A 23219-nucleotide genomic window follows, 5' to 3' on the forward strand; every position below is an offset into this window, starting at 1 on the left:
TCTTCTATGGTATATTGACCTTGTTGTATCAGATATATAGAAGACACTAGGATACGTAGTAGACTTTAGAATATAAGTTTTATGACTTTCTGTAGTTCAAGCCCTGTTTAAGTTCCAACATTATGTATCTTACTGCCCCCAGGGTCCTAACAAGGTTACTGAGAACATTGCCGGTCCAACATAGTACTAAGAATATTTAAGATAGCAAATAACATTCCTCAGTCTTAAGGTATGGAATCTTCAGGTTGCTGCATTGTGGGTATAAAAATGTGGCTGTTTATGGGGTGCCATTTGCCCGAAGTACATTTTGTCCACAAAAATACATTCTGTATAAAAAGAACTATCCCCATTTCACAGAATGAATATGTGGCCACTAGTGATGAGCGAATCTGTTCCGTTTCGCTTCGCCGAAAAATTCGCGAATCTTTGAAAAGATCCGCGAAACGGCGAAAAATTCACGAAACGGCGAAAATGTTGTGCGACAAAAAAAATTGTCGCCCGCGGCTATTATTTTGTCGCGCGGCTATTGTTTCGTCTCCCGCGGCTATTGTTTTGTCACGCGGCTATTATTTCGTCGCCCGCAGCTATTATTTTGTCACACGGCTATTGTTTCGTCGCGCGGCTCTTGTTTCGTCGCCCGCGGCTATTATTTTGTCGCGCGCTATTGTTTCGTCGCCCGCGACTATTCTTTTTTGACGCCGGCGACAATTTTTGGACGTGCGGCGAATTTTTCTGCGGCGAAATTTTTCATCCGTTTCGCGAAACAATCCGCCAATGGCGAAACGCGGAAATTCGCCGCGAATCCATGCCTGGCGAAACTTTTCGCCCATCACTAGTGGCCACTGGTAACAAATACACAGAAGACATATGTCTGAGAATAAAATACATTTTATGCACAAAAGGATATAATTATATTACAAACTCCCTTCTGTAAATGTTAACAAGCATTCTGCCTCACAAATGTATAACATCCATGCAGCAGAACTAGTTTTTTACAGAATAAATTATGTAAAACAAAACTTTGCCATATAGATGAGCCCTCTCAGCCCTGGCCCTCTCGATTTCTCCATCTAACCTCCTCCTTTGATCTCCGGCAGTGGGACTAATACAGCTACCCATAAGGATGGGCATTTCCTACATCTGCATTTAACAGTGAGCCTTTTCCTTTCAGATCATCATATTATCTCTTTTTCTCGCACGTGTCTCCTTCCCCTTTTACTTCTACTGACGCTCAGCTTAAAACCCTGATTCGCAACACTCGAATGGTTCATATAACTGCTCTCTCTAACTCTCTTAGCTCTAGCCTCTCCTCCTTCTGTGCTTCCTCTGATCCTGAGTTACTGGTAAATAGCTAGAACTCTATTTTATCATCCGCAATTAACACCCATGCCCCCCTGCAGCTGCAGCGCAGTCGTGCCCACAACCCCCGTCCCTGGCTTAACCCTCAGACGCCATTTCTGCTCCTGTGCACGATCTGATGAGCGCATTTGGAGGAAATCTCGTGTGAAAGCGGATTTCCTTCACTATAAATTTCTTATGGTGAGTCTCAATACTGCCCTATCCCAGGCCAAGCAAGCATACTATAACTCACTTGTAAATAATAATAAATCAAACCCGCAGCGCTTATTCTCCATATTTAACTCTCTACTTCATCCTTCACCTATTGAATCAGTCGTATCTGAACACACCCCCCAGGACTTTGCTGACTTCTTTAAAAGCAAAGTCGATTCCATCTGCAAAAAATTTTCCCAACCTTCAGATACCGGTAATCTCAACCTTCCCGAATCTCCTCTTTCTCTATTCAGCTCCTTAGATCTCGTAACAGAGTTTGAAGTTTCTCAGCTTCTCTGATCCTCCCCGCCTACTCCCTGCTCACTGGGCCCCATGCCCCCATCCCTACTAACAGTGTGCCCCTGCCCTTACTCCAGCTCTTACCCACATATTCAGTTCCTCTCCGCCTACTCCCTGCTCACTGGGCCCCATGCCCCCATCCCTACTAACAGTGTGCCCCTGCCCTTACTCCAGCTCTTACCCACATATTCAGTTCCTCTCCGCCTACTCCCTGCTCACTGGGCCCCATGCCCCCATCCCTACTAACAGTGTGCCCCTGCCCTTACTCCAGCTCTTACCCACATATTCAGTTCCTCTCCGCCTACTCCCTGCTCACTGGCTCCTATGCCCCCATCCCTACTAACAGTGTGCCCCTGCCCTTACTCCAGCTCTTACCCACATATTCAGTTCCTCTCCGCCTACTCCCTGCTCACTGGGCCCCATGCCCCCATCCCTACTAACAGTGTGCCCCTGCCCTTACTCCAGCTCTTACCCACATATTCAGTTCCTCTCCGCCTACTCCCTGCTCACTGGCTCCTATGCCCCCATCCCTACTAACAGTGTGCCCCTGCCCTTACTCCAGCTCTTACCCACATATTCAGTTCCTCTCCGCCTACTCCCTGCTCACTGGCTCCTATGCCCCCATCCCTACTAACAGTGTGCCCCTGCCCTTACTCCAGCTCTTACCCACATATTCAGTTCCTCTCCGCCTACTCCCTGCTCACTGGGCCCCATGCCCCCATCCCTACTAACAGTGTGCCCCTGCCCTTACTCCAGCTCTTACCCACATACTCAGTTCCTCCCCACCTACTCCCTGCTCACTGGATCCTATGCCCCCATCCCTACTAACAGTGTGCCCCTGCCCTTACTCCAGCTCTTACCCACATATTCAGTTCCTCCCCGCCTACTCCCTGCTCACTGGATCCTATGCCCCCATCCCTACTAACAGTGTGCCCCTGCCCTTACTCCAGATCTTACCCACATATTCAGTTCCTCTCCGCCTACTCCCTGCTCACTGGCTCCTATGCCCCCATCCCTACTAACAGTGTGCCCCTGCCCTTACTCCAGCTCTTACCCACATATTCAGTTCCTCTCCGCCTGCTCACTGGCTCCTATGCCCCCATCCCTACTAACAGTGTGCCCCTGCCCTTACTCCAGCTCTTACCCACATACTCAGTTCCTCTCCCCCTACTTCCTGCTCACTGGATCCTATGCCCTCATCCCTACTAACAGTGTGCCCAAGGCCAAAGGACGCTACACGGTTCTCATTCTCCTAGACCTTTCCTCTGCTTTTGATACACTCGACCATTCTGTCCTTATGCAAAGTCTCTATTCTCTGGGTATCCGGGATCAGGCTGCACCCTGGGTCTCTTCCTATCTCTCTAACCGCTCCTTCTCTGTTGCTCTTGCTAACAAATCCTCTACCCCGGTTCCGCTTAGTGTGGGGGTTCTGCTCAGTGTGGGGGTTCCGTTCAGTGTGGGGGTTCCGCTTAGTGTGGGGGTTCTGCTCAGTGTGGGGGTTCCGCTTAGTGTGGGGGTTCCACTTAGTGTGGGGGTTCTGCTCAGTGTGGGGGTTCCGCTTAGTGTGGGGGTTCTGCTCAGTGTGGGGGTTCTGCTCAGTGTAGGGGTTCCGCTCAGTGTGGGGGTTCCGCTCAGTGTGGGGGTTCCGTTCAGTATGGGGGTTCTGCTCATAGTGGGGGTTCCGCTCAGTGTGGGGGTGCCTCAGGGCTCTGTGCTTGTCCCTTTGCTGTTCTGCCTGTACACTCTCTCTCTAGGAGACCTTATTTCTTCTTTTGGTCTTAAATATCACTTATATGCAGATGCACCCAGATATATTGAGACCCCCCTGCACTAACTGCTGATGTTCAAACCCAGATTGCTAACTGCCTCCTGGCTATCTCCTCCTGGATGAACCGAGGCCACCTCAAACTTAACCTAGCTAAACCTGAGCTCATGGTCTTCCCGCCCAAACCAGGCCCTCCTCCTCCTTTCACCATTACTATTGATGGCATGACCATCAACCCTGTAAATTCTGCACGCTGCCTTGGGGTTATCTTTGACCAGTCTCTCTCCTTCTCTAACCATATTAATAACACTGCCAAAACCTGCCGCTTTTTCCTCCGCAATATTGCCAAGATACGCCCCTTTCACAAGTAACAGCTAAAGCACTAATCCATGCCCTTATCCTTTCCCGCTTAGATTACTGCAATCTCCTACTACGGGAACTCTATCCCTGAATCCCTCCGTAGGGAACACTCACCCACTCTCTTTAAGAAAAAGCTCAGCTGTTACCTTCTAGAGCACTAAAACATTATTTGTGCATCAGTCCTATGGTTAAAACAGGGTGGGACCGGGAAAACTCCCAGTGGGTCCAAGTGTCAGTGGGCCCTCCTGCTCCTGACCATTTGGCCTGTTTCATGGTCATTCCCTATTTCTGAATGGGAACAAAGAGGAGAAATAGAGGGAAGGATAGACGCTAGCATGTAAATAAAAGAAATAGGAGAATAAAGAGGTTGGGTGGGGAAAGGAGGAAAAATAGTTTGGAGAGTGGGCCTAGGGTCTAAGGTTTTCTGGTGGCCCCTGGGGTCCCAGTCCGACACTGGGTTAAAGTATGGGTTTTCTTTAAATATGTATTGAAATCATGGCACAATCTTCTGGAGGCGGCTCCCATTGTTGTACGGTGCTTATTGATAATAACTCAGAGTATCTGACTCCGTCTCCAATGCTTTTTTCTCAAGGTTTCATTAATCTATCATTTGCAAATGATAATTTACAAATAGTAATGTCGATCTCCTCTGTGGCTGCTGTTGGATCAGCTCCATAAAACCAGCCAATGAGAGCCCTACTCCCAGCATCCCCCTGGCTTTGCCCCACTGCCCTTCATAAACCTATTCACGCATTTCTGCTTCAGAATCAGGAAGTCAGGGGCGTGTCTTCAGAGTGGAATTACAGGTGAATTTACATTCCTTGTATTGCACAAATATCTGAATTCTACAGGGGAATGTTCTCAGAAAATGTCTGTGAGAAAGGAGAACGTGTCTGTCATGGAGACTTTACTCGGTTCTATCGCTACCGATTCCCTCAGGTAAGGGGTTTGTGCCCCTGTTGGGCTGTTAGGGGCTTATTCTGATTACATGGAGTAACTATATACTGGGATCTGACTCAGTGCCATTATATTTATAACCAACCTACTTCTTGGAATGGATAATTCCTTTAAAGACCTAAGTTTGGCACACAGATTCTGATGAATTATGACTGGAAAAAGATGAAATTATGACTTTTTACCTCATAATTATGACTTGAAAAATGTAAAATTAAGACTTTTAAACTCAGAATTATGACTTTAAAAAGTCTGACTCTTCCTACTTATTAATTATGAGTCTTTATAAAAAGACATAGTTTTGACTTTTTAAAGTCATAATTCATCAGAATTTTTATCTGGGGCCCCAATGCTCTTCCGTATCTGGTATTTAGTGCCATTACGCGCATTCATTCTGATTTATATTCAGCTTTATTTCTCATTTTTCATGGAAAGTTTGGTGAGAAGTTTAACCTGAAATCTGTTTTTCTTTCTTTTTATGCAACATCTGCGGATATCTGAGAAAACAAATTCTGCACGTAGGAACACAAGGACGACTTTGCCCAAATAGGTGTAACAAAATATTTACTTTGTGGTATTTCGGAAGAAAGGGCTGTTTAGCCTGAGAAACCACAGAACTAACGGCTCAGCTCCGCAAACCTTCAGCCATGTTTTCTCCAGTTTTCTGCTGCATTTTTCAGTTCTAGGTGTTGATTTAATTTAATGTGGTTTGAAAAGATCTGGGAGTTTTTTTTGTCTAATTTATCTTCGACAATGTTTGTATTTATGTTTATGAAAAATAATAAAAATGACATTAAAAAAATTCTCTGCATTTTGTTAATTTCGGAGACTTGGAGCATCTTCATTCAGCCATTACTAAACCTGTAATTAGGAATATAGTGTCTCAAACATCGGCGCCGTAACCAGCCCACTATCTCCTTGGAAACATTTCCCATAGACGCTGATAAAAAAAGTTTGGCGACTCCACAATAACCGACGGATGTGTGTATCCATCTAGTTTTGGTCTAAAATAGTTTAGGCAAGGTTTTTTGGCATCTCTGGACAAGAAAGGTGAGTTACTGATACATATTGGGTATTGTTGGCTTTGCTGAACTGTGTGTGTTTGTGTGTATTTGTGTATATGTGTCTGTGTGTGTTTATGCTAAACATCAAACCTGTTCATTTTTTACATTAAAGCACCAATGTATTGAATTAATAGCTCTCAGTCCGCCCCGGTGCCTTTCAGGCCAATCCAATATATTTTTTCCATAAAGTGCAATATATAAAACCTAAGCATTAGTGCCACTTGATCCCTGATCAGGCCGAGGTTATCTTGCTGCTTGCCAGGGGCATTTCGGGTCCTGAACCCCCCACGCTCACGAATTCAGTGTTGGGGCGGGTCGAGGGGGCTGCCATGCTGCAATGCAGTTGTACTCCCTGCACTCGAAGAGCTGCATTTCTAGTTTTATGACCAGAATTCCATCTCTTAAAGTTTCCAGGAGAGGCCTTTTGCTGCCCCAGGTAATGTGCAGGACACTGCGGGCTAAGGCTACAGTCTACCCCCAGCAAACTGACCTCTCTCTACTGAGCATCTCAGAGATCCCTGACAGAAGTAGGGAAGGAGGAGCTCTGTCCATTGCCCCTGCACTTACCCTGGTCTAACAGTAATAAGGAAAGGCTTTAACCTTTTATTAAATCAATCTTGGGCAGCTGACAGCTCAAAAATAACCCCCAAAATAAGTTATTCATTTGTGAAACAGCCAATTCATCTGCCAGAAAGACATGTCTCTGATCTCTAGTTGTGTTTAACTACATATATTTTTCCCTCGTGATTATTTAATAATTCTACTGTTTATCTTATTGTTGCTTAAATGTGTGCACAGATCCAACCCCGAATGATTATTACCGAATACGCCCGTGTACTGAGCTTCTAAAGGGAGATCCGGGAATCCCCGGGCCGCAAGGTGAGTGACTCTCCTCAACCAGAAATGTTCTTTCTTTCCATAAAGCTGTATAACTGGCCTGTCTGTAGTTCATCTTTATAACCCCACACAGATCTGTGCTTATCCGGTATATAAAGCCCTATACTGACTGTAGAATATAATCTGACAGTTCAGCATATTGCTGCTACTTAATATTTATTCCATTTCTTTTCAGGGCTGAAAGGCGATCCTGGTATCAATGGGACAAATGGGGAAAAAGGTTTGTACAAGGGATTCAATTAGAATTTTGGTAGGTATCAGAATAGCGCTCAATAGTAAGAAATCCAAGTCTGGCTTGGGACTCCTCCAGTTACATGGGAGTAGGCGAAACAATAGGTTAGCTGAAAGCAGTTCTAATGTGTAGCGCTGGCTGAAAGCTCAGACTCAGGCACACTTTACTGCTGCGCTGCAAGTTGGAGTGATATCCCCCCCCCTCACCCCCAGCAGCCGATCAGCAGAACAATGGGAAGGGAGCAAGATAGCAGCTCCCAGTAGGTATCAGAATAGCACTCAATAGTAAGAAATCCAAGTCCGGCTTGGGACTCCTCCAGTTACATGGGAGTAGGAGAAACAATAGGTTAGCTGAAAGCAGTTCTAATGTGTAGCGCTGGCTCCTTCTGAAAGCTCAGACTCAGGCACAATTTACTGCTGCGCTGCAAGTTGGAGTGATATCCCCGCCCTCACCCCCAGCAGCCGATCAGCAGAACAATGGGAAGGGAGCAAGATAGCAGCTCCCAGTAGGTATCAGAATAGCACTCAATAGTAAGAAATCCAAGTCCGGCTTGGGACTCCTCCAGTTACATGGGAGTAGGAGAAACAATAGGTTAGCTGAAAGCAGTTCTAATGTGTAGCGCTGGCTGAAAGCTCAGACTCAGGCACAATGCACTGAGATGGCACCTACACACCAATATTACAGCTACAAATACATTTGTTGGTTCAAGAATAACATTTTAAATGGTAGAATCAATTATTTGGAATGTGAACAGTGTAATATAGTAATAAAAACTATACCATAAAAATAAAACTATTTTTTACACCCTTAGGATGAGTTAACATTTTTCTGAGGCCTTTCCAAATCATCAGTATAAATAAACCCGCATACTGGAAAGGCCTACGGTCTCAGTTTCTTTCCTTTGCAAGAGATAATAGACACCTGCAGGCACCTGTAACCCTAACTGTTAGCTCTGTATCTATCCATCATATGGGTGAGGCATGGGTGCTAATAAGACCTGTGTAGGGAAGCATAGAAAATTCAGTTGGTCCCGTGCCAAGAAATGGTTCCAGAGATTATATTTATGCCAATATACATTTCCCTTTTGAATCCATTTACCAAAACTTGTTTATACAGGCGATCCTGGTGAGATGGGAGCACAAGGTCCTAAAGGTAAGTTTTTTAAAAAAAAAATCCTTTTATAAGATTTAAGTTTTTCCTTTTTGGCGGTTCCACATATTTCTCATATTATGGCTTGTGCATGGCCCCAATATATTATACGTACAGTATATATACTGTAACACTATTTTGGCTATAATAGGGTGAAACTGAGCTACAAGGATGGGCCTCTGCTATGTGGGAGAAATTGAGATAGGAGCTGAGGGTGTAGTTGAACTACAACTTGCTGGAGCTGTGTGGTGCAGTAGATATAAATGGACGCAAGAGAGGTTCTTGTGGTAAACTATGGTACAGATTTATTGGTCCATGACAATGATGAAAATCAGGGTTATCATACTCACAGACAGGCAGATTTAGATGGTACGAAAGGAATACACTCTTAGGCACTCTTTTATCCCACCTCTTGGTAGAGTCTGGGCAGGGAAACACACCTTTCAGCCAATACCCCTTGGGAGGTAGCCCAGGTAGTAGGTTGATAATCCCTAGTGTATGAGTACTCCGGTGAGTAGGGATCAGGGTTATTCTACTCCTGTCTCTATCTTTAATCCACGTCCCTACACTGAGGCAACATTTTTGGATAGGAGAACTACTCCTGGATCTAAACACTCCTTGATGGGGCTATTAACTGCCCTTACTGGCTAGAGCTGACTAAGCTCACTTTCCTAGAAAGTGCTGTTAACAATCTGCTGTTCTTGCTAACCTCATTCACGGGGCCCTGTCCCCGACTTTCTCTAGAGGGATAATGCCTCTGGGGTACAAAATGGCTTCTGGGGCCTATGGTCTGCTCCCAGGCTCAATGGAGTGTTGCTGGAGAGGCAGACTGCAGCCAAAGAGTAAGTCACACCCTCCTGCCAGACACTATATCAGTCTGCAGGGGGTGTGAACAACCGAACGAACCCAATAAGGGATAGTGTATTAAACTGTAGCTTAAGTACAGGGGCTTTACCCAATAACAATAAAGGTGTGAAGAGGTAGGGATATGAAACCATAAGGAGTTTAACCCTATGGGTCCCTACAATACCTTTACCACTCCCTAAGACTCACCTGGTTTCTTACTTAGTACCAATCTACTCTTCAGCCAGTCCTTTGATGGGTAACCTCTTGCCCTTTAATGCTTTTTATCATGTGCTTTTATCAACAGGAGAAAAAGGCACTAGTAACTTATCATATGGTGAGTAAAAATTGTTTACCTTATAAAAAAAATAACATACAAAAATAATTTACAGTCACAAGACTGTTCTATCCAACCGTTCAACAAATGCCTAACTGCCCATAGTGGCAGATGTGTATGAGATCAGTGGTCTCCAACCTTTTTTGCACCATGGACCGGTTTCAAGCAAGACAATTTTTCCGAGGACCAGGGGTGGTGGATATAGACCTGAGCTTGTTTCCCTGCAACTAGATACGCCCAGCCCTCTTGCTCTTCTCACTCCCACCTAAGTGGTGACATCCCCTGACACTTAATATGGAGCTTTAAGTACTTTGGTCCGTTTCACGATCAGTAGAAAGCTCCCTGGGCTTCGCATAGCAGTTGATATGGAGTTGGTATCACAGGTTATTGGGACAAGAGGTGGCCCAGTTTAGCACAGCCCACGGCCCAGCACTGGTCCCCGGCCTGGTGGTTGGGGACCCCTGTATTAGATGACAGGAACCTGAATAGGAGAATTCACTGGTGCTTCCGATCAGCCATCTAGGGCCCAAAAATATGAATCACATTGATTTATATTAATAAATATTACAGTGTGTGGTGCATGGCTGTATTATGGTCCAGCGCTGCTCTTGGTACCGTCTGTCTGTGTGCATTGGAGAATTTTTAGTGGTAGTAATGTGCTCAGAGGTGTGTACACGTGATGCTCCTTTCGCCCGTGGCGCATTGCAAGTTACACTCCTACCCACAATCGCCCCTTAAAGCTGCTGCCCTAGGTACAAGCCCTCAAGTGCCTATATGGTAAATACGCCTCTGGTCTGCTGGCAGCAGTCAGATATGTGACGGTGCAGGGAGTCGCCATCATAGCTGGAGAAAATGTAGATTTGGGGTGGCTTAGCACACCAAAAAAAAGGCCAAGTGCTATTTGTTTACATATAATTCTGACAATATAGTTATCTGTGAGCCTTCAATTGGTTGGCTCCCCAGATATCATTTTTACACTCCTCCCTTGGGGGTCACGCTTTTAGAACAACCCACGGATCTCTAAACCTGCCGTACCTGTAAAGGCCTGCGCATTCTGTGGGGTTTGGTGTAGATTGTACAGGTACTTGGAACTCTACTCAAGGGATGAGTACATGAGAACACTTTACTAGTTGTCTTTTGCTTTGGTGCTAGGATATGATTTTTAAAACCCAACTTCAGTCTTTCCCATTCAACTGGGATAAAATCTGATGAGTAGGATGGCCATGTTCCATAGAAACCCCCAGCGAGGGCACCAGTTTTTATTGCCGTGCCACGATAAAACATGGAGGAGTCATGAAGTAGCAATGGAAGCAAAATATTGGATCTTGTCCCAATGTAATTAATTGCTTAATCAGCCTGGTTTCTGCAACCTGGTATCTGACGTTCTATTGTTCTACTGTTCTATTGTTCTATTGTTCTAGTTGCAAGGAACTGCAAAGAGCTGCTGGATCAGGGGGTGGTAATGAGCGGTTGGTACACAATATACCCGGATGGGATGGTGCCCCTGCAGGTTCTGTGTGACATGGACACTGATGGGGGAGGGTGGATAGTAAGTACCAACAGTCTGCCCATCTTTCTTTGATAAATTTGTTTTATACAGAAGGTATCATAAACTCCTCTGGAAATTGCTTTTATTTCCCATCAGACCTTACATTCTTTTTCATCTAATATCCAACATAAAAACAATCCCTTTAAAGCTCCTCTACTGGCAGCGCCTCATAGCTGTCACTCATGGGAGATCCAAATCCAAAATATGCATGCTTAGGGGAGATACCTACTTTATTTGAATTATTAGCAAGACCTGTAGGCCAGTGTATTGCACCGTAGGTCATGTCTGAACTGGGATTCAAAATAGTCCCTGGCATTTCAAGTACACATAGGCCCAAACAGCCCCCCAGCAGCCCAATAAATAGTGAGTGTCTATAGGATCTTACAGCAGCCCCTCTGGCATTTGCCGGAACCCACAGATTGTCAGTCTGGGCCTGCCCTAGGTATCACCCAGAGCCCAGGGCAGTATTACCTGCAACTTTCTTTATCCTGCGCAGGTTTTCCAAAGACGCTATGACGGCTCAGTAGACTTCTACCTTGGCTGGGATTCCTACAAGAGGGGGTTTGGCAGCCGCCTGACTGAGTTCTGGTTGGGGAATGACAATCTCAGCAATTTCACATCATCAGGTACAGCTTTTCATTTGTCAGTCTATTGTTATTTGAGTGATATACATTTAAAAACTTATTGTGTTTTTAGGGCAAAAGACTTCTGAATGACCCCAGTCCCTTGGGGGAAAACATATCTAATAACACCAAGGACATGTCAAATAAGCATTATAATTCTCATCCACACAGAAGGCCCCTCATTGTTTGGTGCCTCCCCTTCCATGATTGGGTGATACAGTTCTGTACTGGGACCCATGACAATAGAGATGGCCGTACGTGGGCAGGTTTGGCAGTGCAGTTGGAATCAGCCAAATTGCTCAGCTCCTGGGTATCTGTACCTGTTTAGTGTCAGGTCGTTACTTGGTGACTCCACCGCTAGGGATGCCCCCTGGCAGATATATTGCTGGCCTGACCAGTAAAAATGATGCTTCTCCCAACAGGGAGAAGATATATAGAAAGGCTGTCAGCCCTACCCACCACCCAGGCACTTTGGCCATGTTGCCAACACAATGCGATGCCATTACAACATCCACTGGAAGGGGTTGCTCACCTTTAAATTAACTTTTAGTATGACGTAGAGAGTGATATTCTGAGACCATTTGTAACTGGTCTTCATTTTTTATTTTTTCTGGTTTTTCAAATATTTAACTTTTTTTTCAGCAGCTCTTCAGTTTGGCATGTAAGCAACTATGTGGTTGCTAGGATCTTATTTACTTTAGCAACCAGGCAGTTGTTTGCATGAGAGACTGGAATATAATCAGGTAAGGGACTGAATAGAAAGATAAGTGGTAAAAAGTAACAATATCAATAAAACTGCAGCCTCACAGAGAAATAGATATCTGGCTGCCGGGGTCAGTGACCCCCATTTGAAAGCTGGAAGGAGGCAGAAGAGGAAGGCAAATAATTTAAAAACTATAAAAAAATAAATAATAAAGGCCATTTGCAAAGTTGCTCTAGGAATAGAGCATTCTATAACATACTAAAAGTTAATTCGAAGTTGAGCCACCCCTTTAATTGCTTTAAGTTCCTGTCTGATCATTTGGTTTATTTACTCCTGACCTGATCCCTACTGAACTTCACACTATGACTCTGGTATGACTCCATTGATACCACACTGTTGCCTGTTCCAAGTGCCAGCTTTGTCCATAGTCCCTTCCTCTTGGTCCTAATGGCCTTGCAGCCCTGAAAGGCAGGGGTCAATCTTTCCACTCTCACCTGCCCCATTCCAAAGCTCCACCTGCTTAATACAAGGTGGTCATGTATATATTACTTATAGTATATAATATCTGCCCAGCCAGCCCATTGGCCAATCAGGTGGGGCCAATGTATTTCCACCTTAATCTAAGAGAAAGACGGTCGGAGTGGAAAAAGCAAAATCTTATGTATGGAAATGAGCATAAGAACATTCTGTTGCATTACTGGGCATTCATCTAAGCAGTGTTGTCCAACTTCTGTGGTACCGAGGGCCGGAATTTTTCTGGGCTACATGGTGGAGGGCCGATAATGGAAGCCAGTTTTGACCACTCCCCTTTTTTAAACCACACCCACTTCGAACTACACCCACGTTATCACAGGAGCTTTTAAGACCATCCCCATAATGGTCGCAACACAGCAAAAACCCAGTGGTTGGTGCTCACTGAAGGGATATCGACCTTCATTCATATGTGAAAAAATTATATTATGTCATATTAAGACATATGCCTTAAATCCCTATGCCTCCTCCTCTGTAGATAGCACAGCAACCCCCAGCACATGATTACACACCTTAGGGACCATATAATGACTATTTCCAAATGTTAACATCCAAAACAAACCCCTGCCAGGTTCACCTCCCACAGGCAGAGTATGGCACACACAGGCAGGGGAAGCAGGCAGAGTATGGCACACACAGGCAGGGGAAGCAGGCATAGTATGGCACACACAGGCAGCATAAGGAAATGCAGAATATGGCACACACAGGCAGCATAAGGAAAGGCAGAGTATGGCACACACAGGCAGCATAAGGAAAGGCAGAGTATGGCACACACAGGCAGCATAAGGAAAGGCAGAGTATGGCACACACAGGCAGCATAGGGAAGGCAGAGTATGGCACACACAGGCAGCATAGGGAAGGCAGAGTATGGCACACACAGGCAGCATAAGGAAAGGCAGAGTATGGCACACAGGCAGCATAGGGAAGGCAGAGTATGGCACACACAGGCAGCATAAGGAAAGGCAGAGTATGGCCCACAGGCAGCATAGGGCAGGCAGAGTATGGCACATACAGGCAGCATAAGGAAAGGCAGAGTATGGCACACACAGGCAGCATAGGGGAGGCATAGGGCAGGCAGAGTAATGCGGGGATTAAAAGGTGTGAACAGTACAGGGGATTACATGATTAAACAATACAGGGGGATTACAGCCTGAATCTAAGGGTGTGAGCAATGCAGGGGGTCAGTTAATCTCAGTACTGATACCATTTAAATCTTACACAAAGGTAAGTTATCAAAGCAGCCAGACAGGTGGGGGGCCACACAGAGGGGGGTGGACAGCCCTGACTTAAAGTAATGAGCCTTTCTGTTTCCTTAGGAACATGGGAAATGCGAGTCGATATGAGATACTATGATAACATACAGCATTATGCAAAATACTCGTCTTTCAGAGTTTTACCAGAGTCGGACAGTTATACACTAATAATCGGCCCATATGTTGCTGGTGATGCAGGTAAGAAGGGACATTTGAATTGTTTGTTATCTTTGAACCATCCCTGCTTCAGAATACTGAACCTCACAAATCTTTGTTTATTCCAGTTTCCTCTCTCCCTGAAGCCCAATTCCCTGTTTGTGCTTCTGGTCTTTACGCTTTGTAAAGTTCTGTATATCCACTGACAGGGCTGGAATCCCCCTGACGCTGCACACACAGATTTCTGGCACAAAATACTCAATTTTTAGCCAAAATGTGCTCTGTGTTTAGTGACACATAGGCAGAGCCTGGTCCTGTCAGTTCACACAGATACAGGCAGAATGGGGGACAAAACATTGTTTTCTTCATCAGTGTTGTTACTCTGGCAGAAAAATGTGGTATGTGGGTCCAACAGAAAATTCCTTATTTCTCAGAGAGTGGGTATATAGAGCTGCCAAACAAATATGTTTAGACTCAAATAAGTAAATTGTTAAGCACCGTTATTCTGTGATTAAGCATGTATTAATCAGATTGCAAACCATAAGGTCACAGAACCCCTCAGTGACTGCTAATATCCTTATTATTTACAGTAGGGGGTACATTATCCCTTATAATACATGAGTGATACTCAGAGTTCCCTGTATAACTCAGCCTGCAGCCTTGTGCCTTTATATGGGCACAGAACCCCTCAGTGACTGCTAATATCCTTATTATTTACAGTAGGGGGTACATTATCCCTTATAATACATGAGTGATACTCAGAGTTCCCTGTATAACTCAGCCTGCAGCCTTGTGCCTTTATATGGGCACAGAACCCCTCAGTGACTGCTAATATCCTTATTATTTACAGTAGGGGGTACATTATCCCTTATAATACATGAGTGATACTCAGAGTTCCCTGTATAACTCAGCCTGCAGCCTTGTGCCTTTATATGGGCACAGAACCCCTCAGTGACTGCTAATATCCTTATTATTTACAGTAGGGGGTACATTATCCCTTATAATACATGAGTGATACTCAGAGTTCCCTGTATAACTCAGCCTGCAGCCTTGTGCCTTTATATGGGCACAGAACCCCTCAGTGACTGCTAATATCCTTATTATTTACAGTAGGGGGTACATTATCCCTTATAATACATGAGTGATACTCAGAGTTCCCTGTATAACTCAGCCTGCAGCCTTGTGCCTTTATATGGGCACAGAACCCCTCAGTGACTGCTAATATCCTTATCATTTACAGTAGGGGGTACATTATCCCTTATAATACATGAGTGATACTCAGAGTTCCCTGTATAACTCAGCCTGCAGCCTTGTGCCTTTATATGGGCACAGAACCCCTCAGTGACTGCTAATATCCTTATCATTTACAGTAGGGGGTACATTATCCCTTATAATACATGAGTGATACTCAGAGTTCCCTGTATAACTCAGCCTGCAGCCTTGTGCCTTTATATGGGCACAGAACCCCTCAGTGACTGCTAATATCCTTATCATTTACAGTAGGGGGTACATTATCCCTTATAATACATGAGTGATACTCAGAGTTCCCTGTATAACTCAGCCTGCAGCCTTGTGCCTTTATATGGGCACAGAACCCCTCAGTGACTGCTAATATCCTTATCATTTACAGTAGGGGGTACATTATCCCTTATAATACATGAGTGATACTCAGAGTTCCCTGTATAACTCAGCCTGCAGCCTTGTGCCTTTATATGGGCACAGAACCCCTCAGTGACTGCTAATATCCTTATCATTTACAGTAGGGGGTACATTATCACTTATTATACATGAGTGATACTCAGAGTTCCCTGTGTAATTCAGCCCCCAGTTTTCCTCCTGACATGGCCATTGAACTGTTCAGAGGCTAATAGCCATATTTTCACCCTAAAGGTGGCCCTGTCCCACATACAAATGGAATTGTTTGGGCAGGGAGAAGCAGCTGTTCCTCCAGCTCTCAGCCCAGCAATGGAATACTGAAGCACAGTTAATACAATTTTAAGCAAGGTTAATTAAAGCCTGGGCCTACAGCATGGCAGCACTCATGGGTTATTGTCTGCAACAAAACATTGTATGCAACATGCATAATAACAACAGAAATATTTCACATAGAAAGTTCCTAAATTGGATTGATTAGTGGATCAATCATTTGCCAATCAGGCTAACAGAGAGCCCCGCCCTTTTTGAAAATACCCACAGCCACAATGAGGGCAAATCCAGACACAACCTGCCCTACTCGTAACAATACTCCACTTATTGGTCATTACTGTATCGGCACTAGGCCAATGAAAGTGAATTGCTGCTCTGGGCACTGGGACAAACCTGTTCCCATGTAATTAATATCCCACAGGACTGTACCTGCCTAATGTCTTTTTCTCATTCTTCCCTCATAAGGAGACTCCATGAGTTATTCCAACTACTCAAAATTCACCACAAAGGACTGGGACAATGATGATATGCCTGGAGATAACTGTGCTGACTACGGCCACGGAGCCTGGTGGTACAAGTATTGCTATCTTGCCAACTTGAACGGGCTGTATCAGGAACAGGGCTATAATACAGAATGCAACTGCTGGCTCACCTTAGGAAGCTATTATTCCTTAAAATTCAGTGAGATGAAAATGAGGCCAGCGTAAGGCTTCCGATTCACAGCTGATTTGGTGCTATGTGGCATATTGTGCAATTTGGCGACCCACATAGATAATACATATTACTGACGACAGCTTGTATATCATAATCCTGGTCAATCATTGACCCATACACATACTAACTGGTCAACAACCAATCAGAATGCATGCATTTTTGGTAGTCAGTTGTAGGTGCATTAACTTTTGAGTGGGGTTGTTCAGAACACTCACACACAGAACAATAAGTTTTGGTAGATGCATGTGTGTCCATCTAAAAAACAGTTCAGTTGTTATTCAATTACCATGCCTGATAATTGTATAATTCATATTAATTCATAGACCCGTCATCATCCCCGATCATCTCCGTAAGGCACGACAAAATCATAGTTTAGGAATGTTAAACACGTCCCCCTGCTACTCTTGTAAAATTTCAATTATAACTGGCTCTGGGTGCTGGCAGCTGTAGTCCAAATGAACTTTTGGGCTGACAGATTAATGCCCTTGCCCTGGTGTATAAGCAGGGAGTCAATAAACTGAATAACAACAAAACAGTGCAACACAAAACGTATGTAAAAAGACGACCGTGACAATTCTGAACAACGTTGACTTCATTCCAAAATTCCAGAGTAATGATAGCTTGTCTCCTGAATTTCTGAGTAGTTGTCATTAGTCCCCAAATGCTCTGATGAAGGACGGCTTCTCCCCTAAATTTCATAGGAAGGGTGGATTTGCCCATCAATACCTTAAGTAAGATGATTTACCAACCAAATTGCTGTGGAAGAACGGCTTGTCCTTCAATATCCTTCACAAGTCTAAGAAGAATGAAGGTTTGTGTCTCAAATATATGAGGAAGGGTGGCTTGTCCTTCAGAAAACCAGAGTAAGGGTGGGTTTCCTTTCAAACCTCTGAAGAAAGGGAGGCGAGTCTTCCCAAATGATGAGGATGAGTGACTTTCACCATGAGTTCATGATGAAGGGTGACTTCCCAAAGTCCCTTATAAGGTTGGCTTTCCTTGTAAAATCCTGAGGAAGGGCGCTTGTCTCCCGTAAAAGTTAATTTTGTGTTCAAAAGAGGGTTTGGAATAACACTTTGTGCTTGTTTTCCATGTCATGTTTGTTCCTTTGTATTCCTTCCATTTGCTGTTCCAAATAGCAGAGCAAGATGTACCTTCCTTAGGAGAAGCCTTTTTTTGGTTTTTGGGTTGATGGTTTCAGGTCTTCTTCATATAACATATTGTAAACTGTGAGGTGTGTGATTTGAATGAAGTTTGATGTCTCGACGATATATAATTTTAAACAATATGCAAAATTAAAGGGAAAGAATACCCGCATTTTTCAAAACTGTTGCAATAAATAGGGCTTGAGCTGAACGCACTTTTTGCCTATGTTTTGCCTAGAGATATCGATGTTTTGTGTTATTTCTTGCACTGAATAGAACAACATTTGAAAATGAAACTAACATTCTATTTCCTGATCCCAAAGAGCAAAGTCAAACAAAACAGCAGTCCACTTAGACACCTCCTTATGAATAAACTCCTCCCTTTCCCAACTACAGACCACTATCTTTTCACATATCATTATACATAGCTTTCTCAGTGAACTGGAAGCTCCCAGTATCCTGCTCAGCCTTTGAAGTGTTGGGTTAAAGCTTGACCATCAATGTTGTAAACTCTCCCAGTCAGTCCTTTACTGTCACCGGAGTCATTACTTCCCTTCACCTGTGTTTTTCATGACATTCTGTAACCCTTGTGCTTGATTTGCCCTTTTGTTGTTCTATATCCCTGTCTGTGAGCTGATACTGAATGAATAAATGCTGTGCCACATCTGTATCTTCTATGGTATATTGACCTTGTTGTATCAGATATATAGAAGACACTAGGATACGTAGTAGACTTTAGAATATAAGTTTTATGACTTTCTGTAGTTCAAGCCCCGTTTAAGTTCCAACATTATGTCCCCAGGGTCCTAACAAGGTTACTGAGAACATTGCCGGTCCAACATACCATACCTCCCAACATTTGAAAAATGAAAAGAGGGACAAAAAGATTCGGTGTGCGCAGCGCGGCAATTTTTTTGACCACGCCCACTTTTGTGGCCACGCCCCAATTACCACACCCCATCCATTTTTGTTCAAAAAATTCTCCTTTTATATAGTAGAAATGGCAGGATCAGACGCAAATGTGCTATACCCTCATACTGTACTACCTAAGGAAAACAATATAGCAACTCCTACATATAAAATACAAATAAAGAGAGAAGGCAGTGAGTTATTAGTGATAACTATCTACCAGTTTGCCCCCCCATACACAGTGCCCCCAATAGCCTAAAAGACAGTACTACCCATACACAGTGCCCCCATACACAATGCCCCCCATAGAAAGTGCCCCCCATACACAGTGCCCCAATTGAGACAGTCCCCCCCATACACAGTGCCCCCAATTGAGACAGTCCCACCCCATACACAGTGCCCCCAATTGAGACAGTCCAACCCCATACACAGTGCCCCCAATTGAGACAGTCCAACCCCATACACAGTATCCCCAATTGAGACAGTCCCACCCCATACACAGTGCCCCCAATTGAGACAGTCCCCCCCATACACAGTGCCCCCAATTGAGACAGTCCCACCCCATACACAGTACCCCCAATTGAGACAGTCCCCCCCATACACAGTGCCCCCAATTGAGACAGTCCCCCCATACACAGTACCCCCAATTGAGACAGTCCCACCCCATACACAATGCCCCCAGTTGAGACAGTCCCCCCATACACAGTGCCCCCAATTGAGACAGTCCCACCCCATACACAGTACCCCCAATTGAGACAGTCCCCTCCATACACAGTGCCCCCAATTGAGACAGTCCCCCCATACACAGTACCCCCAATTGAGACAGTCCCACCCCATACACAATGCCCCCAGTTGAGACAGTCCCCCCATACACAGTACCCCCAATTGAGACAGTCCCCCCATACACAGTGCCTCCAATTGAGACAGTCCCCCCATACACAGTACCCCCAATTGAGACAGTCCCCCCATACACAGTACCCCCAATTGACACAGTCCCCCCATACACAGTGCCCCCAATTGAGACAGTCCCCCCATACACAGCACCCCCAATTGAGACAGTCCCCCCATACACAGTGCCCCCAATTGAGACAGTCCCCCCAAAAACAGTGCCCCCAATTGAGACAGTCCCCCCCATATAGTACAATGAATATTTAAGATAGCAAATAACATGGAATCTTCAGGTTGCTGCATTGTGAGTATAAAAATGTGGCTGTTTATGGGGTGCCATTTGATTGAAGTACATTTTGTCCACAAAAATACATTCTGTATAAAAAGAACTATCCCCATTTCACAGAATGAATATGTGGCCACTGGTAACAAATACACAGAAGAGATATGTCTGAGAATAAAATACATTCTATGCACAAAAGGATATAATTATATTACAAACTCCCTTCTGTAAATGTTAACAAGCATTCTGCCTCACAAATGTATAACATCCATACAGCAGAACTAGTTTTTTACAGAATAAGTTATGTAAAACAAAACTTTGCCATATAGATGAGCCCTCTCAGCCCTGGCCCTCTCGATTTCTCCATCTAACCTCCTCCTTTGATCTCCAGCAGTGGGACTAATACAGCTACCCATAAGGATGGGCATTTCCTACATCTGCATTTAACAGTGAGCCTTTTCCTTTCAGATCATCATATTATCTCTTTTTCAATTTCTCTCCGCCTACACCCTGCTCACTGGATCCTATGCCCCCAGCAGTGTGGGACTGGCCAACAGGATACCAGGAAAACTCCCGGTGGGCCCAGGTGTCAGTGGGCCCTCCTGCTCCTGAGCACTTGGCCTGCTTCATAGTCATTCCCTATTTCTGAATGGGAAGAAAGGGGAGAAATAGATAGAAGAATAGATGCTAGTGTGTAAATAAAAGAGACTGGGAGAATAGGTGGGGGGAAAGGAGGTAAAATAGTCTTGAGAGTGGGCCTAGGGTCTAAGGTTTTCTGGTGGCCCCTGGGGTCCCAGTCCGACACTGGGTTAAAGTATGGGTTTTCTTTAAATATGTATTGAAATCATGGCACAATCTTCTGGAGGCGGCTCCCATTGTTACTCGGTGCTTATTGATAATAACTCAGAGTATCTGACACCGTCTCCAGTGCTTTTGCCTCAAGGTTTCATTGTGTCATAATATACCGTATCATTTGCTACATATAATAATGTAGATCTCTGGCTGCTGTTGGATCAGTTCCATAAAACCAGCCAATGAGAGCCCTACTCCCAGCATCCCCCTGGCTTTGCCCCACTGCCCTTCATAAACCTATTCACGCATTTCTGCTTCAGAATCAGGAAGTTTAACATAAAGTTCTACAGAGAAGTCTTTCGTCTTCAGAATGGAATTACAGGTGAATTTACATTCTTTGTATTGCACAAATATCTGAATTCTACAGGGAAATGTTTTCATAAAATATCTGTGAGAAAGGAGAACGTGTCTGTCATGGAGACTTTACTCGGTTCTATCGCTACCGATTCCCTCAGGTAAGGGGTTTGTGCCCCTGTTGGGCTGTTAGGGGCTTATTCTGATTACATGGAGTAACTATATACTGGGATCTGACTCAGTGCCATTATATTTATAACCAACCTACTTCTTGGAATGGATAATTCCTTCAAAGACCTACATTTGGAACACAGATTCTGATGAAATATGACTGGAAAAAGATGAAATTATGACTTTTTATCTCATAATTATGTAAAATTATTACTTTTAAACTCAGAATTACGACTTTAAAAAGTCTGACTCTTCCTACTTAATAGACATAAAAGACATAATTTCGAATTTTTAAAGTCATAATTCATCAGAATTTTTATTTTGGCCCCAATGCTCTTCCGTATGTGTGTCCAATGAATTTTTTTTTCAGTTCTGCATCGTGGCCGATAACTTGTTTTGCCCAAGTCCGTTGCGCAGCGAGGCTAGAGGATCGGGGATTCAGACCCCCAGTATAAATGTGAGCTGTTTATTTGTATGTAGCTATAAGTAATTGTGAAGCTTTTTCAGTTTTGCGTTGTTCTTAATGAATGGTTTTTGCCTCACTGCGCAGCGAGACCAGCGGATCTGATGGCCGATCTCCCTGTGTAATACATGTCATTGCTTTTTTTTAGGCGATGGCATTACAAACATTGGAGTTAAGGCCCGAGAGTTTAAAAACACTTAGCTTTATAGTTATTTTGTACTCACTTCTTCTAAACACACACAACCAAGAAGAAGTCGATTGTGTAGAGTTTCCCATATTTGTTGTGGGATTTTGATGAGAAATATGGTGTCTGTGGGGTGCAGGGCAAGGTTTATAAAATGTATAGTTAGTTCAAGAGTTGGGGTGCCTATAGCCTTAAAATGTTGTTCTGTGCACCTGTAGTCCTCATACATTGTCCCCATTTAGGGCTGTGACACACGGGGAGATTAGTCGCGCCGCGACAAATATCCATTGTCGCAGGCGACTAATCTCCCCGCAATGCCATCCCACTGGCTAGAATGTAAATCGGCGGTGAGAGACCAACCTCCAGTCTCCCCCTCCCCCCCAGCATGCTGCAGGTAAGCTTAATTTACACACGCTCAGGGGGGAGGGGATCAGACGGGGGGGGGGCCCTGCAGGGACGTGTGTGAAGGCTGCAGCGGTGGCCATTTGAATCTTTTATACATTTTGCAAAACAAATAGTGCCCAGAAGGTGCCCAGGAAAACAGTGACAGTGTCTAAAAATATTTATTTTGAAGAAATATAAACTTTGTTGTTTTCTTTTCTTTTTTACAGGTAAGAGGGTGTTTCGGCTAAAGTGCGTTTATGGGGGAATGTAATATGGGTCACTACGGGGGAAAACAAAGGTTGTGAGTTTTAAAGTCTGCCCCAGTGCCCAGTGTATGTAAAAAACGCTTCTTAATGAAAAAGTTATGTTTAGTGAACCGTACTCCATTGCGACAGAGCTAAACATTGGCAAACGTGCAAATATATACATATTATTCCATTCCCCCATATGGGCGCATCTGTAATTGACCTTACGCACCATCCCAGGTTGTGGCATTTAGTGCCATTACGCGCATTCATTCTGATTTATATTCAGCTTTATTTCTCATTTTTCATGGAAAGTTTGGTGAGAAGTTTAACCTGAAATCTGTTTTTCTTTCTTTTTATGCAAAATCTGCGGATATCTGAGAAACGTAGGAACACAAGGACGACTTTGCCCAAATAGGTGTAACAAAATATATACTTTGTGGTATTTTGGAAGAAAGGGCTGTTTAGCCTGAGAAACCACAAAACATCTTTGACAA

General features: G+C 44.2%; 1 protein-coding gene across 1 annotated transcript; it reads left to right on the forward strand.

Annotated features, from left to right (window-relative positions):
- Positions 1–4844: 4844 nt before the first annotated feature.
- LOC100485312 (ficolin-2) lies at positions 4845–17815 on the forward strand. The gene is made up of 10 exons (XM_031903978.1): positions 4845–4915; positions 6402–6430; positions 6793–6873; positions 7067–7111; positions 8240–8275; positions 9423–9452; positions 10874–11001; positions 11498–11627; positions 14175–14309; positions 16659–17815. The coding sequence occupies exons 1-10, from the start codon at positions 4845–4847 to the stop codon at positions 16898–16900; spliced, it is 927 nt and encodes a 308-aa protein (XP_031759838.1). The 3' UTR covers positions 16901–17815.
- Positions 17816–23219: the final 5404 nt, after the last annotated feature.

The sequence above is a fragment of the Xenopus tropicalis genome, chromosome 6 (genome assembly GCF_000004195.4).
Source record: "Xenopus tropicalis strain Nigerian chromosome 6, UCB_Xtro_10.0, whole genome shotgun sequence".
NCBI classification, from domain to species: Eukaryota; Metazoa; Chordata; class Amphibia; order Anura; family Pipidae; genus Xenopus; species Xenopus tropicalis.